At 42.7% G+C, this 18,707-nt stretch overlaps 1 protein-coding gene across 3 annotated transcripts in view; it reads left to right on the top strand.

Moving 5' to 3' along the window:
* Positions 1 to 18,707, top strand: part of SRPX (sushi repeat containing protein X-linked) — a gene marked incomplete at both ends in the record, with an annotated part of 109,486 nt that overhangs the window by 36,119 nt on the left and 54,660 nt on the right. For 2 of the 3 annotated variants that reach the window (XM_079727441.1, XM_079727439.1), the window contains one exon: positions 15,312 to 15,371. The exons of the other annotated variant lie outside the window; for it this stretch is intronic. In XM_079727441.1, coding sequence (XP_079583567.1) covers positions 15,312 to 15,371 — 60 coding nt within the window. The remainder of the gene's footprint in view (positions 1 to 15,311; positions 15,372 to 18,707) is intronic. 3 annotated transcript variants of the gene reach the window in all.

Genomic DNA, 18,707 nt, shown 5'->3' with positions numbered 1-18,707 from the left:
TGTTAGTATTTGCCTTATGTATTGAGGTGCTCCTATGTTGGGTGCATAAATATTTACAATTGTTATATCTTCTTCTTGGATCGATCCCTTTATCGTTATGTAGTGTCCTTCTTTGTCTCTTCTAATAGTCTTTATTTTAAAGTCTATTTTGTCTGATATAAGAATTGCTACTCCAGCTTTCTTTTGATTTCCATTTGCATGGAATATCTTTTTCCATCCCCTTACTTTCAATCTGTATGTGTCTCTAGGTCTGAAGTGGGTCTCTTGTAGACAGCATATATATGGGTCTTGTTTTTGTATCCATTCAGCCACTCTGTGTCTTTTGGTTGGAGCATTTAGTCCATTTACATTTAAGGTAATTATTGATATGTATGTTCCTATTCCCATTTCCTTAATGGCTTTGGGTTCGTTATTGTAGGTATAGTCCTTCTGTTGTGTTTCTTGCCTAGAGAAGTTCCTTTAGCATTTGTTGTAAAGCTGGTTTGGTGGTGCTGAACTCTCTCAGCTTTTGCTTGTCTGTAAACGTTTTAATTTCTCCATCAAATCTGAATGAGATCCTTGCTGGGTAGAGTAATCTTGGTTGCAGGTTTCTCTCCTTCATCACTTTAATTATGTCCTGCCACTCCCTTCTGGCTTGTAGAGTTTCTGCTGAGAGATCAGCTGTTAACCTGATGGGGATTCCCTTGTGTGTTATTTGTTGTTTTTCCCTTGCTGCTTTTAATATGATTTCTTTGTGTTTAATTTTTGACAGTTTGATTAATATGTGTCTTGGCGTATTTCTTCTTGGATTTATTCTGTATGGGACTCTCTGTGCCTCCTGGACTTGATTAACTATTTCCTTTCCCATATTAGGGAAGTTTTCAACTATAATCTCTTCAAATATTTTCTCAGTCCCTTTCTTTTTCTCTTCTTCTTCTGGAACCCCTATAATTCGAATGTTGGTGCGTTTAATGTTGTCCCAGAGGTCTCTGAGACTGTCCTCTGTTCTTTTCATTCTTTTTTCTTTATTTTTCTCTGCATCAGTTATTTCCACTATTTTATCTTCCACCTCACTTATCCGTTCTTCTGCCTCAGTTATTCTGCTATTGATCCCATCTAGAGTATTTTTCATTTCATTTATTGTGTTTTTAATCGATGCTTGATTCATCTTTAGTTCTTCTAGGTCCTTGTTAACTGTTTCTTGCATATTGTCTATTCTATTTCCAAGATTTTGGATCTGGGAAATAGAATCTTGGATCAGCTTTACTATCATTATTCTGAATTCTTTTTCAGGTAGACTGCCTATTACCTCTTCATTTATTAGGTCTGGTACGTTTTTATCTTGCTCCTTCACCTGCTGTGTGTTTTTCTGCTTTCTCATTTTGCTTATGTTACTGTGTTTGGGGTCTCCTTTTTGCAGGCTGCAGATTCGTAGTTCCCGTTGTTTTTGGTGTCTGTCCCCCGTGGCTAAGGTTGTTTCAGTAGGTTGTGTAGGCTTCCTGGTGGGGGGGACTAATGCCTGTGTTCTGGTGGTTGAAGCTCGATCTTGTCTTTCTGGTGGACAGGTCCACGTCTGGTGGTGTGTTTTGGGGTGCCTGTGGCCTTATTATGTTTTTAGGTATCCTCTCTGTTAATGGGTGGGGTTGTGTTCCTGCCTTGCTAGTTGCTTGGCATAGGGTGACCAGCACTGTAGCTTGCTGGTCGTTGACTGAAGCTGGGTGCTGGTGTTGAGATGGAGATCCCTGGGAGATTTTCGCTGCTTGATATTATGTGGAGCTGGGAGGTCTCTTGTGGACCCGTGTCCTGAAGTTGGCTCTCCCACTTCAGAGGCACAGCACTAACTCCTGGCTGCAGCACCAAGAGCCTTTCATCCACCCGGCTCAGAATAACAGTGAGAAAAAGTAGAAAGAAATAATTAGTAGAAGAAAGAAAGAGAGATTGAAAGAAAGGAAGAAGGGAAGTAAGGAAGGAAGGAAGGAAGAAAGAAAGAAAGGAGGGAGGGAGGAAGGATGGAAAGAAAGGAAAGAAAGGAGGGAGGGAGGGAGGAATGAAAGCAAAAGGAAGAGTGAATGGAAGAAGAGAGGGAGGGAGGGAGGAAGGAAAGAAAGAAAGAAAGACAGGAGGGAGGGAGGGAGGGAGGAAGGAAAGAAAAAGAAAGTGGAAAGAAGAAGGGTGGGAGGGAGGGAGGGAGGGAGGAAAGAAAAAGAAAGAAGGAAAGGAGGAGCGGAGGGAGGGAGGGAGGAAGGGAAGGGAGGAAAAAAAGAAAGAGCAGGTAAAGTAAAATAGAATAAAGTATGAAATATAGTAGCGTTATTAAAATTAAAAAGTAATTATTGAAAAAAAACACGGACCGAAAGAACCCTGGGACATATGGTGGAAGCAAAGCTATACAGAGAGAATCTTACACAGAAGATTACACATACACATTCACAAAAAGAGAGCAGGGGGAAAAATCAAAAATCTTGCTCTCCAAGTCCACCTCCTCGATTTGGGATAATTCGTTGTAAAAAGAGGAAAAGGGCGAGAAGTCTGAAATCTTGCTAAGTCCACCTCCTTAATTTGGGATAATTCGTTGTAAAAAGAGGAAAAGTCTTAAATCTTGTCCTCAAAGTCCACTTCCTCAATTTGGGATGATTCGCTGTCCATTCATGCACTCCACAGACGCAGGGCACATCAAATGGACCGTGGAGCTTTAATCCGCTGCCTCGGAGGCTGCACAGAGAGATTTCCCTGTCTCTGCTCTCACAGCTCCCGGGTCTCAGCCTTGGACCTGGCCCCGCCTCTGCGCGTAGGTCGCCGGAGGGCGTCCGTTCTTCGCTCAGACAGGACGGGTTTAAAGGAGCCGCTGATTCGGGGGCTCTGGCTCACTCAGGCAGAGGGGAGGGAGGGGAATGCCCTCTCCTCGCGCACCAGGCAACAAAAGGGAAAAAAGTCTCTGGCCTCTCCGGTAGCTCCAGACCCTTTCCCCGGACTCCCTCCGGGCTAGCACTAACCCCTTCAGGGTCTCTTCCTGCCGCCAGCCCCAGACCTCTCCCTGCGCTCCGACTGAAAGCCGATACCCGAGCCTCAGCTCCCAGCCCCGCCCGCCCTGGCGGCCGAGCAGACAAGTCTCTCGGGCTGGTGTGTGCCTGAGGGCACCGATCCTCTGTGCCAAAATCTCTCTGCTTTGCCCTCCACACCCCTGTTGCTGTGCTCTCCTCCGCTACTCGGAAGCTTTCCCCCTCCGCCACCTGCAGTCTCCGCCCTCGAAGGGGCTTGTAGTGTGTAGAAACCTTCCCTCCTTCACGGCTCCCTCCCACTGGTGCAGGTCCCGTCCATATCCTGTTGTCTCTGTTTATTCTTTTTTTCTTTTGACCTACCCAGGTATGTGGGGAGTTTCTTGCCTTTTGGGGGGTCTGAGGTCTTCTGTCAGCGTTCAGTAGGTGTTCTGTTGGAGTTGTTCCACGTGTAGATGAATTTCTGATGTATCTGTGGGGAGGAAGGTGATCTCCGCGTCTTACTCTTCCGCCATCTTCCTCCGGCTCCTGAAACTGATTTCTTATCCCAAATCAGAGGTCGTACCATATCCTTTGGTCATTCATTTCATTCAAATGTGAATTGATGGCCTGCTATTTAAGTCAGACCTCTTGATGGTAAGTGACAGAAACCCATCTTGAACCAGCTTTGGCCAAAGGGAGATTTTGTTTTCTGTAAGAGCAGGGGTATGCTGGTGGGCCCAAGGCATAATGGAACCAAGGGCTCAAATACTGTGAGATCACTCTTTCTCTCCCTCTATCTCTGTTTTGTCCCTGCTTTTCTGTGATGATTTCATTCTCTCGCATTAGCATTCTCTACGAGACTTAACCTTTGTCATTGGCATATACAGGGATCATAGCTTCCTTTTACCATTGTATTTTCCTTTTACCATATTTTACGACCAGAGAAAAATCCTCTGAAGGATCTGATTGTTCCAGCTTGATTCCCGTGATTGTCCCTGTGGTCAGGGGTTAGGAAAAAGCCATCTCCACTAGAAGCATGTGGATAGCATGGGGGAATGGTACAGTTCTCGAAAAGGAGGGGTCCTGTTTCCCTCAGAAGAACACAGTGGATGTCCATCACACCTAGAAAGGGGTAGCACCAGGCATTGTGTATTGGAGTTTAGCCACTCCCAAGAGGTAGTACACAAGGCCTGCTGATTATCATTTTGAAACCCAGAATTGCCATCAGTTCAGTTCCACGTTCTTTTTTCCCCAGAGCTTGAGCCTCTCAGTGAAGATAATAATAACTGACAGCAGCCAGTGTGTGACTGTCAGTTCAAGGACACTGGGTGGAAAATCATGCTTTCAAAATCCAAGAGAGAAACTACCCGGAAAAGAAACCATTCTACTTCTCATCACAGCAAAGCATGAAAGGCTTCAAGTGAAGTCCAGGTTTTCATCCTTGGGTGCTGGTGTTCCATCTTCTGTCAGGGAACCAGAGAATGTTCCAGAAGGATGAAGCCTCAGGTTTCAGCTGCACAGGCTGCAGCCTGTCACAGACAATCCTATGATGTTTGTTTAAGGGATGTTTTCTGGCAGTGTCTTTCCTCACTTCTCTCTTTCTTTCTCTCTCTCTCCCTACCCCCATCCAGTCTGTCTGTCTGTCTGTCTGTCTCTCTCCCTTTAATCTACATTTTATCATTCTACAGCTATGCAATTAGATGCTTGCCCTACTATCCTCAGTACACACTGCTGCAATTTTATTTTATTTTATTAGTATCTCTCGTTCCTGAATCCTGTTCTTCTCAGTTTTGCTACAATGTGCCGGAATTTTGTAAATTATACCACTGGTTTACTGCCAAGAACGATGTGCCAATTGCAGCTTATTTGGGCAGCTTTTTTGAATCTTAAATACAGTATCTGTTTCTGTAAGTATAGCCTTCACTCAGGGAGATGGTGTCTCACTTTGATGCTGGTGGAACAGCTCCAGCAGATCAGGGGTATGTAGACGAAAGTCTCGAGGGGAAGAAGCCTTTTGAGGAACTCTGGGTGGAGCGGTGCTTTGTTCACTGAAGCTCTAAGAGAGCAAGGATGTGTCTCCCAGATCCTCTCAATCAAACAACAGACAAGAGTTTATGAGATTTGTGGATGTGGCTTTTGTCTAATGGAGTGAACTCCAAGAGATTCACAGGAGACCCACAAAGTTCTTAATGAGTTATATATTCAGAAATATTATCAACATAACCTCCCTGAGAAGTTTTCTGTCTACCTGGGAAGACAGAACCTACACACATCTGAAACAACTTCTGAAAAATCCAAACCCATATAAGATCAGTGCTAATTCAAAAATGGGATAGAGCATGTGAATGTGAATAGACTTTAAAGTGAAGATTAGAAAAGACCAACTAGAGGAGGTAGGCTTTGAAATAGCTTTTAAATCAGGAAAGGGGCTGAGAGGAGGGGAAGGGCTTTTCAGGTGGGTTGTGTAAAGACAGGAAGACAGAAACAAGAAGTTGTGAAATGGCACAGGATTTATGATCAGAAGAGTTCAATCCTTGTTTGCCTTGTACTTGATATTCACTTCATTCTCTGAGCTGAGATCAGAGCATGAACAAGGTTGCAAAGGGTTGCTGCCCTCCCCGCCTATACATGCTAGTCCCTGAATGATACCTCCCTCATGGGATTGCCCTAGGACTTACTTAAAGAGGCAGTGAAAACGAAGGAATCTGGTGAAGTTGTCAGGCACCGTGCTCATGGTTTATTACCAGTTGGAGGAGAAAGAGGAGGGTATATCAATTTGCTTGATTACCATGATCCCAACTAGAGGTTGACTATAGGAATGTTCAGAGGGGACATAATTTGAAAACATGTACTGCACTCTTCTCCCCATTACTGTCATTCCCTTTTACAGATGAGCAAACTGAGGCTCAGGAAAGGACAGTGGCTTCCTCAGTCAATACCATAGAATTAGTGGAGGAGCTGGAACTTAAATTAATCCCAGGGCTCTTTCAATTGCATCCTACCAGAGAGGATGGCTATGCGCGATTGAGGAAGCTCAGTCCCTGCTTGGCGTTTCATGGGCTAGAACATCCAGGTCCTGAACAAATCAGGGCAAAGCAAAGGCTTCCCTTACTGCCCCCAGAAGCCTTTCTCAGATAGTCAGGTATCTTCCTTTGGAGGGAAGAAACAAAGAATTAACTAGACAAGGCTCTTATTACCTATGGGTGTTTCAAAGTATTCTAAATCACTATTTTTCCAATTATTTTGGCTAATATTTCTTCTAGGAAGAAATATATACTGTGACCTATTATTTGGGTTAATATGGTATTTATTGTCCAATCAGAACACTTTTGAGTGTGAGGGAATGCTAGTGATAATAATGCTGGGACAACAGACACGAAATCAGACTGTCTCATGCAAACTGGGGACGCCCTACTGCACGTACACCTATATAATTAAAACATAAGTTGCACAAAGTAGTATTTATATTTAATATGTGCAATGAACCCTGACATTTTCAATTTCTGTTCTATTTCACTATGAAAATACTAGTTATGACATTAAATTGGGTCAAAAGTTTGTAACACTACTCTAGTTGATTGTTGGTACACGTGAGGGCTTTGGGATGGTGATGGGGAGGGGAAAAGAGGAGGGTATAGTGAAGTGAATGTCTGAGATGTACTGTAAACTTGTCCCATCTGAATATTTTTGGGGATGTTCTCCTCCAAGAAAAATACTGGTAATAAACATTGCCTTCAGTCTACTCCCCATGATTAGCAAAAGGTTTATTTAGATCCATCTTTCTGGATCCCCTTGTTCCACTTGGGACGGGCATCGTCTCTGTGTACTTCCACCACCCCCTTTTCTTACCCTTGGGCTTTTATCTGTTAGTCTGCCCCTGATTTAGAGGTGTAACGCTTCCAAGGAAGAGTGTCTCATTTACAGTGTCTGGCCCTCTGTGTACTTGCTCCTATATCTTGGAGTTGAAGCTGATGCTCTTGAAAAGCTAAATTGTCTTCTTTGCTCCACTCCTTCAAACACACACATTTCTACACAACTCCTGGACATCTCTCCTCTGTCTCAAAACTTTGCCAAGACATAACAGAGCAAGTCTTGCCTGCCAGTCGGGCATGTGAGACTCACACCTGGGCTTCTTCAATCAGTGGTCCCCCGTATATTAGGACTAGCTAAGAAGCCCTTGCAAATTTACTCACGGAGGAGAGAAGGGTTACCACTGTACCTTCTGTCCACCCTTCCTCAGGCTCTCCCAAAATGTTGGAACAGGGCCTCCCTGGTGGCGCAGTGGTTGAGAGTCCGCCTGCCGATGCCAGGGGATACGGGTTCGTGCCCCGGTCCGGGAGGGTCCCATATGCCGCGGAGCGGCTGGGCCCGTGAGCCATGGCCGCTGAGCCTGCGCGTCCGGAGCCTGTGCTCCGCAACGGGAGAGGCCACAACAGTGAGAGGCCCGCGTACCGCAAAAAAAAAAAAAAAAAAAAAAAAAAATGTTGGAACACTTGTAAGTGTTAGCAAAAGCCACAGAATGCGAGAGACTCAGGAGTCATGCTTCACAGCAGTAAAATAACTTTCTGTAGGCTCCCATTTTGTAAAGATCTTTAGGACATGAAGACATAGAGAAACACAGGGGTTTTCTTGCCTCAAAGGATAAAGTATGTAATATCTTGAGACTGAAAGTCACTTATTCCTAAAGCAGATTTTATCACCCAGTGATACGCATTCACGGACTAAACTTGACAACAGTTTATTTTACTAGAGAAGATTGAGTATGTGGCTTTTCCTGGTGGTTATTAAATTGAATGTATATATATATATATATTTTTCCTAAATCATAACTCATACAAGATGGTTTAGACAGAGGAATTTAAAAACACACAGAGAAAAATTTGGTGGCACTAAGATTCCTGACTATGCTTAATGGTTTAAAAGATTCTTGAAAAACATATTAGCCCAGATATAAGTTTGTCTTATTTTAATATTTTTACCAGAAGCTCATTTACATGCATAGCAGGTCAAGGTAGTAGAAGCCTAAAATATATACATACTAAATTAAATAGAAAATGTGATTAGGAACTATCAAATTAGAAGTTTGTAAAACAAACCAAGAATAATAGTAATTATTTTAATATAGTATTTTAGAAACATATACCTATGCCATTTAACCTTTATTTTAATCTAGTATTTTAGAAACATATACCTATGCCATTTAACCTGTGAGGCATGGCCAATTGGGGTATTTGAGTTTTAGGGAGAGTCAGTTGCTGTCTTACCTTGGTTCCCTAGAAGCAGAGTCTGTGACTTGCAGGGGGACTGCTCTCAGGGAAAAGGTGTAAGTGAAGAGGGGAAGGGAAAAAGACCCAAGCAAGGATACAGTCTCAGGTAAAATCTAGCACCGTAAGGTCCTGCAGGGTTGTACTTCCACCCACACCCCCTTTTTTGTTTTTAAAACAAATACTGCTTCTTTTTTTTTATTATTTTTATTTTTTATTTATTTATTTTTTTTTTTGCAGTACGCGGGCCTCTCACTGTTGTGGCCTCTCCCATTGCGGAGCACAAGCTCCGGACATGCAGGCCCAGCGGCCATGGCTCACGGGCCCAGCTGCTCCGCGGCATGTGGGATCTTCCCGGACCGGGGCACGAACCCATGTCCCCTGCATCGGCAGGTGGACTCTCAGCCACTGCGCCACCAGGGAAGCCCCAAATACTGCTTCTTATATCAGAATTTGTGTACATTACAATCTGGTCATGGCTTAGCTGGCTCAGGGTTTCTCATGAGGTTGCAATCAAGTTGTTGCCTTGGCCTGAGGTTTAATCTGAAGGCTCAATGTGTGTGTATGTGTGTGTGTGTGTAGATCTTCTTCCAACCTTATTCACATGATTATTGGCAGGCTTTGGTTCCTCACCACGTGGGCTTCTCCATATAGGACTCCATCAAGACTTGGCAGCTGGCATGCCCCAGGATGAGTGATCCAAGAAAGACAGTGAGAGAATGTCCAAGATGGAAACCACAGTCCTTTTATATCTCAGAAGAGATATAACATCCCTTCTGCTATATTCTTTTCATTAGAAGCAAAGTCAATAAGTCCATTCCGATAAGGGAGAGTTATACAAAGGTATGAATTCCAGGAGAAAGGGATCACTGGGGGCTGCATATCACAGTCTACCCTCTGGCACCCAGTGATCCATGTCCTTCCCACATGCAAAATACACTCACGCCCTCCCAAGGTCCCTAAAAGTCTTATCCCATTGTAGCATCAGCTCAAAGTCCAGAATCTCATCATCTAAATCAGGTCCAGGTGGAGATGAGGCTCCTGCTATGTACTTCCTTAACTGTAACTGCTTGAATACAGTTCTTCTCTATCTGTAGACCTGTAAAACCAGAGGTATCTTCTCCCCACATACCCAACCTATAGTGGTTGAATAGCCATAATATAACTGCTATAGAGATTCCTGTTAAAAATGGGGTTAAATAGGAGGCATAAAGGAGTCACTGTTCCATAGAAATCCTGAAATCTAGCTGGCCAAGTTTTGGTAGTTCTTTCTTCAGGCCTCACAGTCTGGAAAGAATTCTTTATGGTTCTCTGCTCTATTCTCTAGGCTCTTGATTCCAGCCTCTAAGCAATCTTTCCTTTTCCAGGAAGGGTAACACCTATTTACAGCTAAGCAGCCCTGTGAGCCTGTTTCCTGACAGTAGAATTCTGGGAGTTCAAAGGGCTCTCCTCACTCTATAATGTCTCTGTCCCCCTCAGTCATGTTGGTAATATGTCTGAATATATACCTCATTAAGAACTTTGTGGGTCTCCTGTCCATTAGACATTCTGTCCATTAGACAGAAGCCACATCCACAAATCTCATAGACATAAACTCTTCTCTGTTGTTTCTTTGAGAGGATCTGGGAGACACACCTTTACTCTCTAAAGGGACTCTTGAATGACTGAAAGTACTCTGAAGCACCACCTTGACTTAACAAAGGATTTGAAGGTCATATCCTTGGCTTTATCTGTAGGCTGTGTTTTCCTGGCAGTGCCCTGGATTTGATCTTTGTTCAGAAGCCATTCAAATGTCCTTTTGACTTTACTACAGCTGCAGTGTAGCCCCTTTGACAAATCATTTGCTAGCACTAAATCATCTGGTTCCCGTAAATGAATACCCTGTGACCTCCAACAGTGAAAAATACCTTTTCCTTTTTCTTAAAGTTTATTTATTTATTTTAATTTATTTATTTTTGGCTGTGTTGGGTCTTCATTGCTGCGTGCAGGCTTTCTCTAGTTGCGGCCAGCTGAGCTGGGGCTACTCTTCATTGCAGTGCGTGGCCTTCTCATTGCCGTGGCTTCTCTTGTTGCGGAGCACAGGTTCTAGGCACGTGGGCTTCAGTAGTTGTGGTGCACAGGCTCAGTAGTTGTGGCTCGCAGGCTTAGTTGCTCTGCAGCATGTGGGATCTTCCTGGACCAGGGATCGAACCCGTGTCCCCTGCATTGGCAGGTGGATTCTTAACCACTGTGCTGCCAGGGAAGTCCCCAAAATACCTTTTTCTAAACATCCAAATCTCCAGTATTGTCACCATTCAAATTTATATCCTGAAGCTGTACTGAGTGGGATAAAACCATTCCAGACAGGGCTTCCCTGGTGGCACAGTGGTTGAGAGTCCGCCTGCTGATGCAGGGGACACGGGTTCGTGCCCCGGTCTGGGAGGATCCCACATGCCACGGAGCGGCTGGGCCCATGAGCCATGGCCGCTGGGCCTGTGCATCCGGAGCCTGTGCTCTGCAAAGGGAGAGGCCACAGCAATGAGAGGCCCGCGTACCGCCAAAAAAAACCAAAAAAAAATTCCAGACATATGAGCATAATGACACATGACTTATGTGTCATAAGAAACATGAGGCAGATTTTTCTCTTTTCTTCCAACATTTGTCAGCTACCAATTCTAAATCATATGCTAGGTATACAAGGCAAATTAGACGTGGTTCTCACCATTGAGCAATTTAGAGACATGATTTATCTCCACAAAATATATATTTTAAAATTAAGTCTAGACCTATGCTGTCTAGTATGGTAACCACTAGCCACATGGCTGTAAAAATTTAAATTAATTAAAGTTCAATGAAATAAAAAATGTATCCCCCCAGTTGTACTAGCCATATTTCAAATGCTTAATGATCACACGTGGCTAGTGGCTATCCTGTTGTACAGCATAGATATAGAGCATGTCCATCATTGCAGAAAGTTCCATTGGATAACAATAATCTAGAGAAGAAAGCAGTAAGATCTAATAAAGATAAGCACTTATCCTTGTTTTAAATATATTTGTCTCTCCTCTCCCATACTAAAAAGTTTCAAATATCAAGGATATACTGCATACTTCTTCAGTAAATACTCTAACATGCTTCATAATAAAGAATGCTGTAAAACCATGATTCTTAATAATTTTTTGGATCACAGACCCTTATTAAAATCTACTAAAAGTTAGCAAGTTTTTCCCCAGGAAAGTATATTCATGTACCAAAAGGCATGTCCAATTACAAGGGGTTCATGGACTCTCCCAAAGCGCTTCCATTGTTCCTCTAGGAGGCCAGGGACCCAGGTTAAGAATCTTTACTATGAAGTGAGTTTGATTTTCCCATGGACTTTCAGTATAAAATTGATGATGCAGCTTACTATTAAATGACTCCTGATAGTAATAAAATTAGAATAAGGATGATGAGGGGGGAAAACAAAAATTTCTGACAAAAGTTTAGAATGTATAGCTATCTTCAAAATAATTAAAAAATAAACCCAACCCTTTGAGCTAAAACTTTAACACAGAACCAGCAAATCTGCCAACTTGCATCATGTATCACAGTCAATACAGGAATGTAGTTTAGCAAATTGGCTACATCTTCCATTAGTTTCAAATGCTCCCTCTACCCACCACCGTCACAGTGAAAAAACTTTTAGGGTGATGAAAGGAGCAATCTAGCCTTCTAAATCTAAATTCCTGGTGTAATTCTAATACATTTAATAGATATTTCTTAAGAGTGTGTTGGTTGCCTCAATGGTGTTAACTACCTGGACATACTGGATGAAAGGGTGGGATTCAATGGGCCAGGAAGACCCGTCTTTGAACTTTGGAAAAAAGGAGTGACTATTTCTTTGCAAATCTGTTGATTTAGATGAAGTTTCTGCAAGGAGAGCAGAATTATAAATGGAATTGGCTCCAGGTATGGCTGAGGGACAGAATCCTACATGGCACTGAGTTTCTGATTTCTGAGCCAATGTAGAATTTGTATTTGTGTAGAAGAAGCACTGAAGCATTCTTTCCAAAGAGTGGTAATCTGAACCACATGAGGACTGATTAATGGTTTTCACGATAAAACCTCAATTAACCAGAATTCTAAAGGGATGGCCTTTTGTAAATAAGGAAGAGTTTGTTAGGAAACCTCCCTCTCTCCTTCCCTGCCAACTTCTCTCTCTCTTTTTATTCCTTTCTTTCTATTTTAACCCTGTGGAAAATCTTTCTCTAATATGTGTGAATTTCCTTTGCTGCTTTAGTAAGCTTTAATAAGTACAGTCTGCTGAACATAAGTTTGTCAGTGGTCTTTGATCTTATTGTATCCTTCATGATGTCCATTTTGTAGACTAGTCATCATTTTTTATAGAAGTTGATATATGAGTTTAGGCTGAATATAAACTGGGATTCTGGGGGAAGGGATAGCTAATATCCGTTTATTTTGTATTCTCTTATCTCCTATCAATGATAGGCAGTAAATTTCCTGTTCATTTGTGAATCAGTTAGGATGCATTAAGCTGCAAGTGACAATGCTATTCACAATGGCTTAAATTGAAAGCACATTTATTATTGACCTAGCAAGGAGTATGGAGGTAAGATGTCTAGGGTTGATTTAGTAGCCCAATAAAGTCATCACAAACCCCAGGCTCTTTTAATAGTTTCACTCTACCATCCTCAGCCAAAAACCTTTTGTCCTGAGACATCTTACCTCATGGTTGTAAAATGGCTGCTGTAGCTTTAGGCATTTATCCTTACACCATAGCTTCCAAAGCAGGAAGGGAGAAAAGAGGACAAAAGAGTTTTCTTGTGCACTTTTCTCTTTTATCAGGGGGAAAGTCTTTTCCATAAGCCCTGTTCCCCCAAAGCAGACATATTTTTCCTTGTCATTGGCCAATACTGGGTTTCATGCCTACCCCTGGAACAATCATTGGCAAAGGGGAATTTCTGATTTAGAGTCATCACAGTTCAAGATAGGCAGAGAGAGATAATGAGTGGTTGTGATCTAAGTGGAGGTGGATGGACCAATATAAGTGAGCTACTAATCAAGTTGCTAATCAAGGTAACCTCTTGAAATCATCTGAACTGTCTGCCTTGCAGGCTCTAATTTAAGTAAAGGCAGTAGTGAGAATGCCTGGTTTTGGGTTTCAGTGAGCTTTCCAAAGAAACAACTGAGGGCTTCTCTGGTGGCACAGTGGTTGAGAATCCGCCTGCCAATGCAGGGGACACGGGTTCGAGCCCTGGTCCGGGAAGGTCCCACCTGCCGCGGAGCAACTAAGCCTGTGCACCACAACTACTGAGCCTGTGCTCTAGAGCCCGTGAGCCACAACTACTGAGCCCATGTGCCACAACTACTGAAGCCCGCACGCCTAGAGCCCATGCTCTGCAACAAGAGAAGCCACTGCATGAGAAGCCCGCGCACCACAACAAAGAGTAGCTCCCACTCGTCTCAACTAGAGAAACCCACGTGCAGCAACAAAGACCCAACACAGCCAAAAATTAAAAAAACAAAGAACTGAGCAAGCCAAAACAAGATGGAGCAATAGTTTAAAAAAAAAAGAAAGAAACAAATGAACAGAAGAGCTGCTTTACTCTGCCAGGGACGCTGCTACCTTGGGGGTGGTGATGCAAACCATCTTTATATCTCCTTTTGACTCATTATAAAGACTTGTCTCATGGTGTAACCAGGAGGGTTCCTCTCTTTAGGCAAACATTTACCACTCTTCAAATGACACCAGAGTTGAGCTTGTGGTCTTAAGTTTGTGGTTTAACAATGCATGTAGTTTATTCCTGACGTGCCTGGTGGCAACGAGCAAGATCAAGGCTCACTGTAGGAGTTATGTGTACAGGTGAAGGCAAATGGAGAAAACTCAGAACCCAGAGTATAGAAATCCAGTTTCTGACAGTCGGCCCTGAACTCGTTTGTGTAGCAATCCTCTTAGATGTGTAACAAGGCTTTGGCATGTGAGGACTTGCAATAACCTCATAAAAGAGAATGTTCTTATCTGTGATGGTTGCAGTCCCTGCTGGTAAATGTGTGATCAAGATGGTGTTAACTCAACAGTCAGTGATCAGACTAGGAAGGCTAGGAGGAAAGATCTCTAAATTTAAGATTATCGCTTTGAAGTTTGGGGCCTGGTACTGCTTTAAAGATTAAGCATCTACCATTTACTGGAATTCAATATTTAACATGTTAAAAATGATTCAGTTCCAACTTCCAAATGAGTTTAAATTTTAAAATTAAGCACAGACTTTCTCTATGAGGCTGTTGTTTTCAAGGGTAGCAAGACTCATCACGAAATTTGACTTTAGCCGTGCCTCGGTGAGAGGTTTTGAATAAACATCCAGATCATCAATTTCAACACTCATTTCCTACAGATATACCAAGACAGCTTTATATTTCTTTGTCATTAAGATAAGACATTTGGGCTTCCCTGGTGGCACGGTGGTTGAGCGTCCGTCTGCCGATGCAGGGGACACGGGTTCGTGCCCCGGTCCGGGAAGATCCCACATGCCGCGAAGCGGCTGGGCCCGTGAGCCATGGCCGAAGAGCCTGTGCTCCGCAACGGGAGAGGCCACAGCAGTGAGAGGCCCGCGTACTGCAAAAAAAAAAAAAAAAAAAAGATAAGACATTTGATTTTCCTCCATCCTCCAAGTTCATTTCATAAAATGGACTGATTCTCAGGTAACATAAACACCCACTTCTGCTAGGTTTTCTTTGATTGCTGGAGAAAGTCTAGGCTGTATCTGAGTTATACACATTTTACTGCGTCTCCTCTGGCATGAGATTCATATCCATTGGCCTCTTCTCAGAGTGAAGTTGACTTTCTTTCAATCCCGAGTCCAGAATTTCAGTTGGCATGTGGTAATTCCAAAACCATTTGAGGCTCATCTTGATTGGATCTGGCAGTCTCAGCCCAGCCAGGTTCACTCTGAGAGGTCCCCTGTCCCTTCATGAATGGCCACAAAAGCTTTTACTCTTGGCTCTGCGTTCTAATAGCCCCTCTTGCATGGACTGTGCCAAAGCAGTGCTTCAAAAATATTCGTCCATATCACGTGGCTTTTCTTGCTGCAGTTTCTGTTCTTTTTTATTGTAGGATCTGGAGACTCACCACTAGAAGACGATGAAGTCGCGTATTCACACGCTAGATATAAAGGTGAATGCTTTGCTTATGTGCTAATGAAGACCTGCTGATGCCAGGAGGACTTTCCTTTTTGCCCTGCAGAGCAGACTATAATAAAGTGACCAGACAACACATTTTAAGTTCTAATTACCTGTCGAGAAAACAACATGTTTTAAAATTAATATGCATATGCTCCCATTTGAAAGAAAATACAGAAAAACAAATGAAAGAAAACAAAAAGCATTTGGAAATCTCTGAAGTGCTGTCCTTCAGCAGCCCAGTGGTCATTTTATTCTCATCAGTTTCTTTACTGTCCTTACTTCTGCAAAGCCAAGCTCTAGCTGATGCAAGTGAAAATCAAGCCATGAGTTCTACCTAATTCATACATTACAGCCAGAATCGTCCAGAGTAAAACATCCAAGGTCAAATCTGGACCCAGTGCTGCTAATGTACTGAGATGAATGAGGAATGAGAAAACTTGATTTTCATAAGCTCATTTCATTGTGCTCTTTCTGAGTCTGGCTTGGCTCCTGAAATGATGAGTAAAGTGTGTTGCCCAATGAAACTTTAATGATAAAGAACTCCATCTCTACACATTTCCAGCAATCCACCCCCTCCAGCAGGTATAAAAAGCCTAACCAAGAACTTTCTATGCAGGCTCGGGTAAGTATGTCCATAAATATTTTCTAATGGTGAGTCGTTTCTCTGAAGCTTTGGGAGCCCTGAGAAAAGTGAGGGTAAATTTAGATTATTTCTCTCTGAATCCAGTTCCTTTTACAGTTGAGAAATAAGTTGAAGAAAATTGATTAATAAAGTTCTATTGTGGCATTTTGCCCAGGAAATTTGTCTGCATTCTGGCAGGAGGACACTCCCCTGCTCTGTCGTGATATGTCTAAGTTATAAGAGAATCACAGTAGTACTGGTCAGCCTTTGGTTGGAGAGAGTCCTTCAATTGTTTTCCACACAAGTGAACAACCTTTCTAATATAATGACTGGTGTCTATGTCCAGGTGTTTCCCACCATGTTCCACATTTGCTTATGACCTGTGAATACAAATACTCATTTGTATCCACAGCTCCTATATTACTGCCTCAGGAATTAACAAATCCAGCAAAGCACAAACTTGTTAATTAGATGTTTGGGGTAAGGTGGTATTCTGATTCCTAACACTTTTTTTTTTTTTAACATCTTTATTGGAGTATAATTGCTTTACGGTGGTGTGTCAGTTTCTGCTTTATAACAAAGTGAATCAGCTATACGTATACATACTTAACACTTCTTTTTTTTTTTTTTTTTTTGCGGTACGCGGGCCTCTCACTGTTGTGGCCTCTCCCATTGCGGAGCACAGGCTCCGGACGTACAGGCTCAGCGGCCATGGCCCACGGGCCTAGCCGCTCCGCAGCATGTGGGATCTTCCCGGACCAGGGCACGAACCCATGTCCCCTACATCGGCAGGCGGACTCTCAACCACTGCACCACCAGGGAAGCCCCCTAACACTTCTTAATTGAGAGTTTTGAAAAATCTTTTTTTTTCTTCGAGTCCCTTATTGAAAAATCTTCCTAAAACACATGCGTACACATGTGACCCTTCACATGTCCAAGAGGGGCTATATAGTGCCCTCAGATTATTGTTCCCAGTGTTCATCCTCACTTTGCAGCACTGCAAGTGTGGAAGGTAAACCAGATGCAGGAAAATACGTGCCTGGCCTAGAGCTTACCCGGAATGTTTAAGAATAAATACTTCTTAGGAAATTGTTTTCATTGTCATTTTTTTTTAGTTTTAAAACTTAGAGGCAAACCATTGTTCACTGGGAGATTAGTTCTAGATCCTTAGGCCCCTACACAGTGTCTGGCACAAGTGCATATACTCAGTCAATTTTTTTTTAATTAAATTGATAATTTATAAAATTTATAAAAGAAAAATGAAAGTGAAGTGTAACCAACATTTAATGTGGCAAGCATTGCTTTTGATTCTTTTACTTGGAATGCCATCCTGTCTTCACAGTAATTGAGGAAAGGAGGAAGGCGTGTAGAGATATGTTGTTATTATTTACAAATGAAGGAACCTCAGATTAGAGAGGGGAGGTGACTTGCGCAGACTCACACAGCTAGCAAACATTATGTTTGAGTCTGAAATCCAGATGTTTTAGCTCAACATCCAGAGTTTGAAATCCAGATGTTTTGGCTCAACATCCAGAGTTCACTAGGAGCTCATTAGTCTGCTACATGACACTGCTTACCCCAGGAGCTCCACAATGGCCCAGGGAGATGAAAAAGTTTTCCTGAATAATCGATTTAGATTTCTCCCTAAATAAACCCTGTCTTAATTGAAGCAGCATAAGAGCTTCCTTTCTCTAAACCTCTATGTTAAATGTTTCGCTAATTCACTTTTAACTCATGCTATTTGCATGCACTTCAAATTCAAGTCACTCACTGAATTTTTAATTATTATCACTGCAGGGCTGTTAAAATGTCAAAATATCTTCCAAAGGTTTGTCTTGGAAAGTAATCCAAAAGAAATTCCTTTTGCGAATAAATAAAAACAAGATTTTTTTCCCCCCACATGTTGACAACAGCACAGCTCTTGGATGTGTAGGCAACTCTGCTGGAAGGGTTTGAAGACTCAAAATAGCTGAGTAAAAAAAATCTGCTAATTGCATGGTTGTACTGAAATATGCGAATTTGTAATAAATGTATATGCAGGTCATTCTCTAATGGACCTGCTGCCTTAACTATTTGTCCTGGGCACATTTGTGGAAAAGACAACTATAATGTGTGTATGCTAAGAATTGCGGGTCTGCTGCCTCATATTAGTTTACTCTAAAATCGTGCCCCTCGGGCTTCCCTGGTGGCGCAGTGGTTAAGAATCCGCCTGCCAATGCAGGGAACACAGGTTCGAGCCCTGGTCCAGGAAGATCCCACATGCCGCAGAGCAACTAAGCCCATGCACCACAACTACTGAGCCTGCGCTCTAGAGCCCACAAGCCACAACTGCTGAGCCCGTGTGCCACAACTACTGAAGCCCGCGCACCTAGAGCCCATGCTCCGCAACAAGAGAAGCCACCGCACTGAGAAGCCCACGCACCCCAACAAAGACCCAATGCAGGCAAAAATAAATAAATAAATTTAAAAATAAAAAAAAATAAAATCGTGCCCCTCCTAAACTCACGCCAAAGTCCAGAAGCTGGAGGATGTGAGTGTTTTCAACATTTGAGCGAAAAACAAGTAGAGAATTGGACGCTCTTCCAGTTTGTACATCTGTGGAACTGTGATCAGGACGTAGAATGTAAAGAGGATTTGCCTTTAGGTGGAAGGGTTACAAGAGACTACCCAAAGTTATCAGTCAGAAGAAGGATTAAGGAAGTAGGC

Source organism: Hyperoodon ampullatus (assembly GCF_949752795.1).
Source record: "Hyperoodon ampullatus genome assembly, chromosome: X".
NCBI lineage: Eukaryota > Metazoa > Chordata > Mammalia > Artiodactyla > Ziphiidae > Hyperoodon > Hyperoodon ampullatus.
This window is presented reverse-complemented; position numbering and strand designations above follow the sequence as displayed.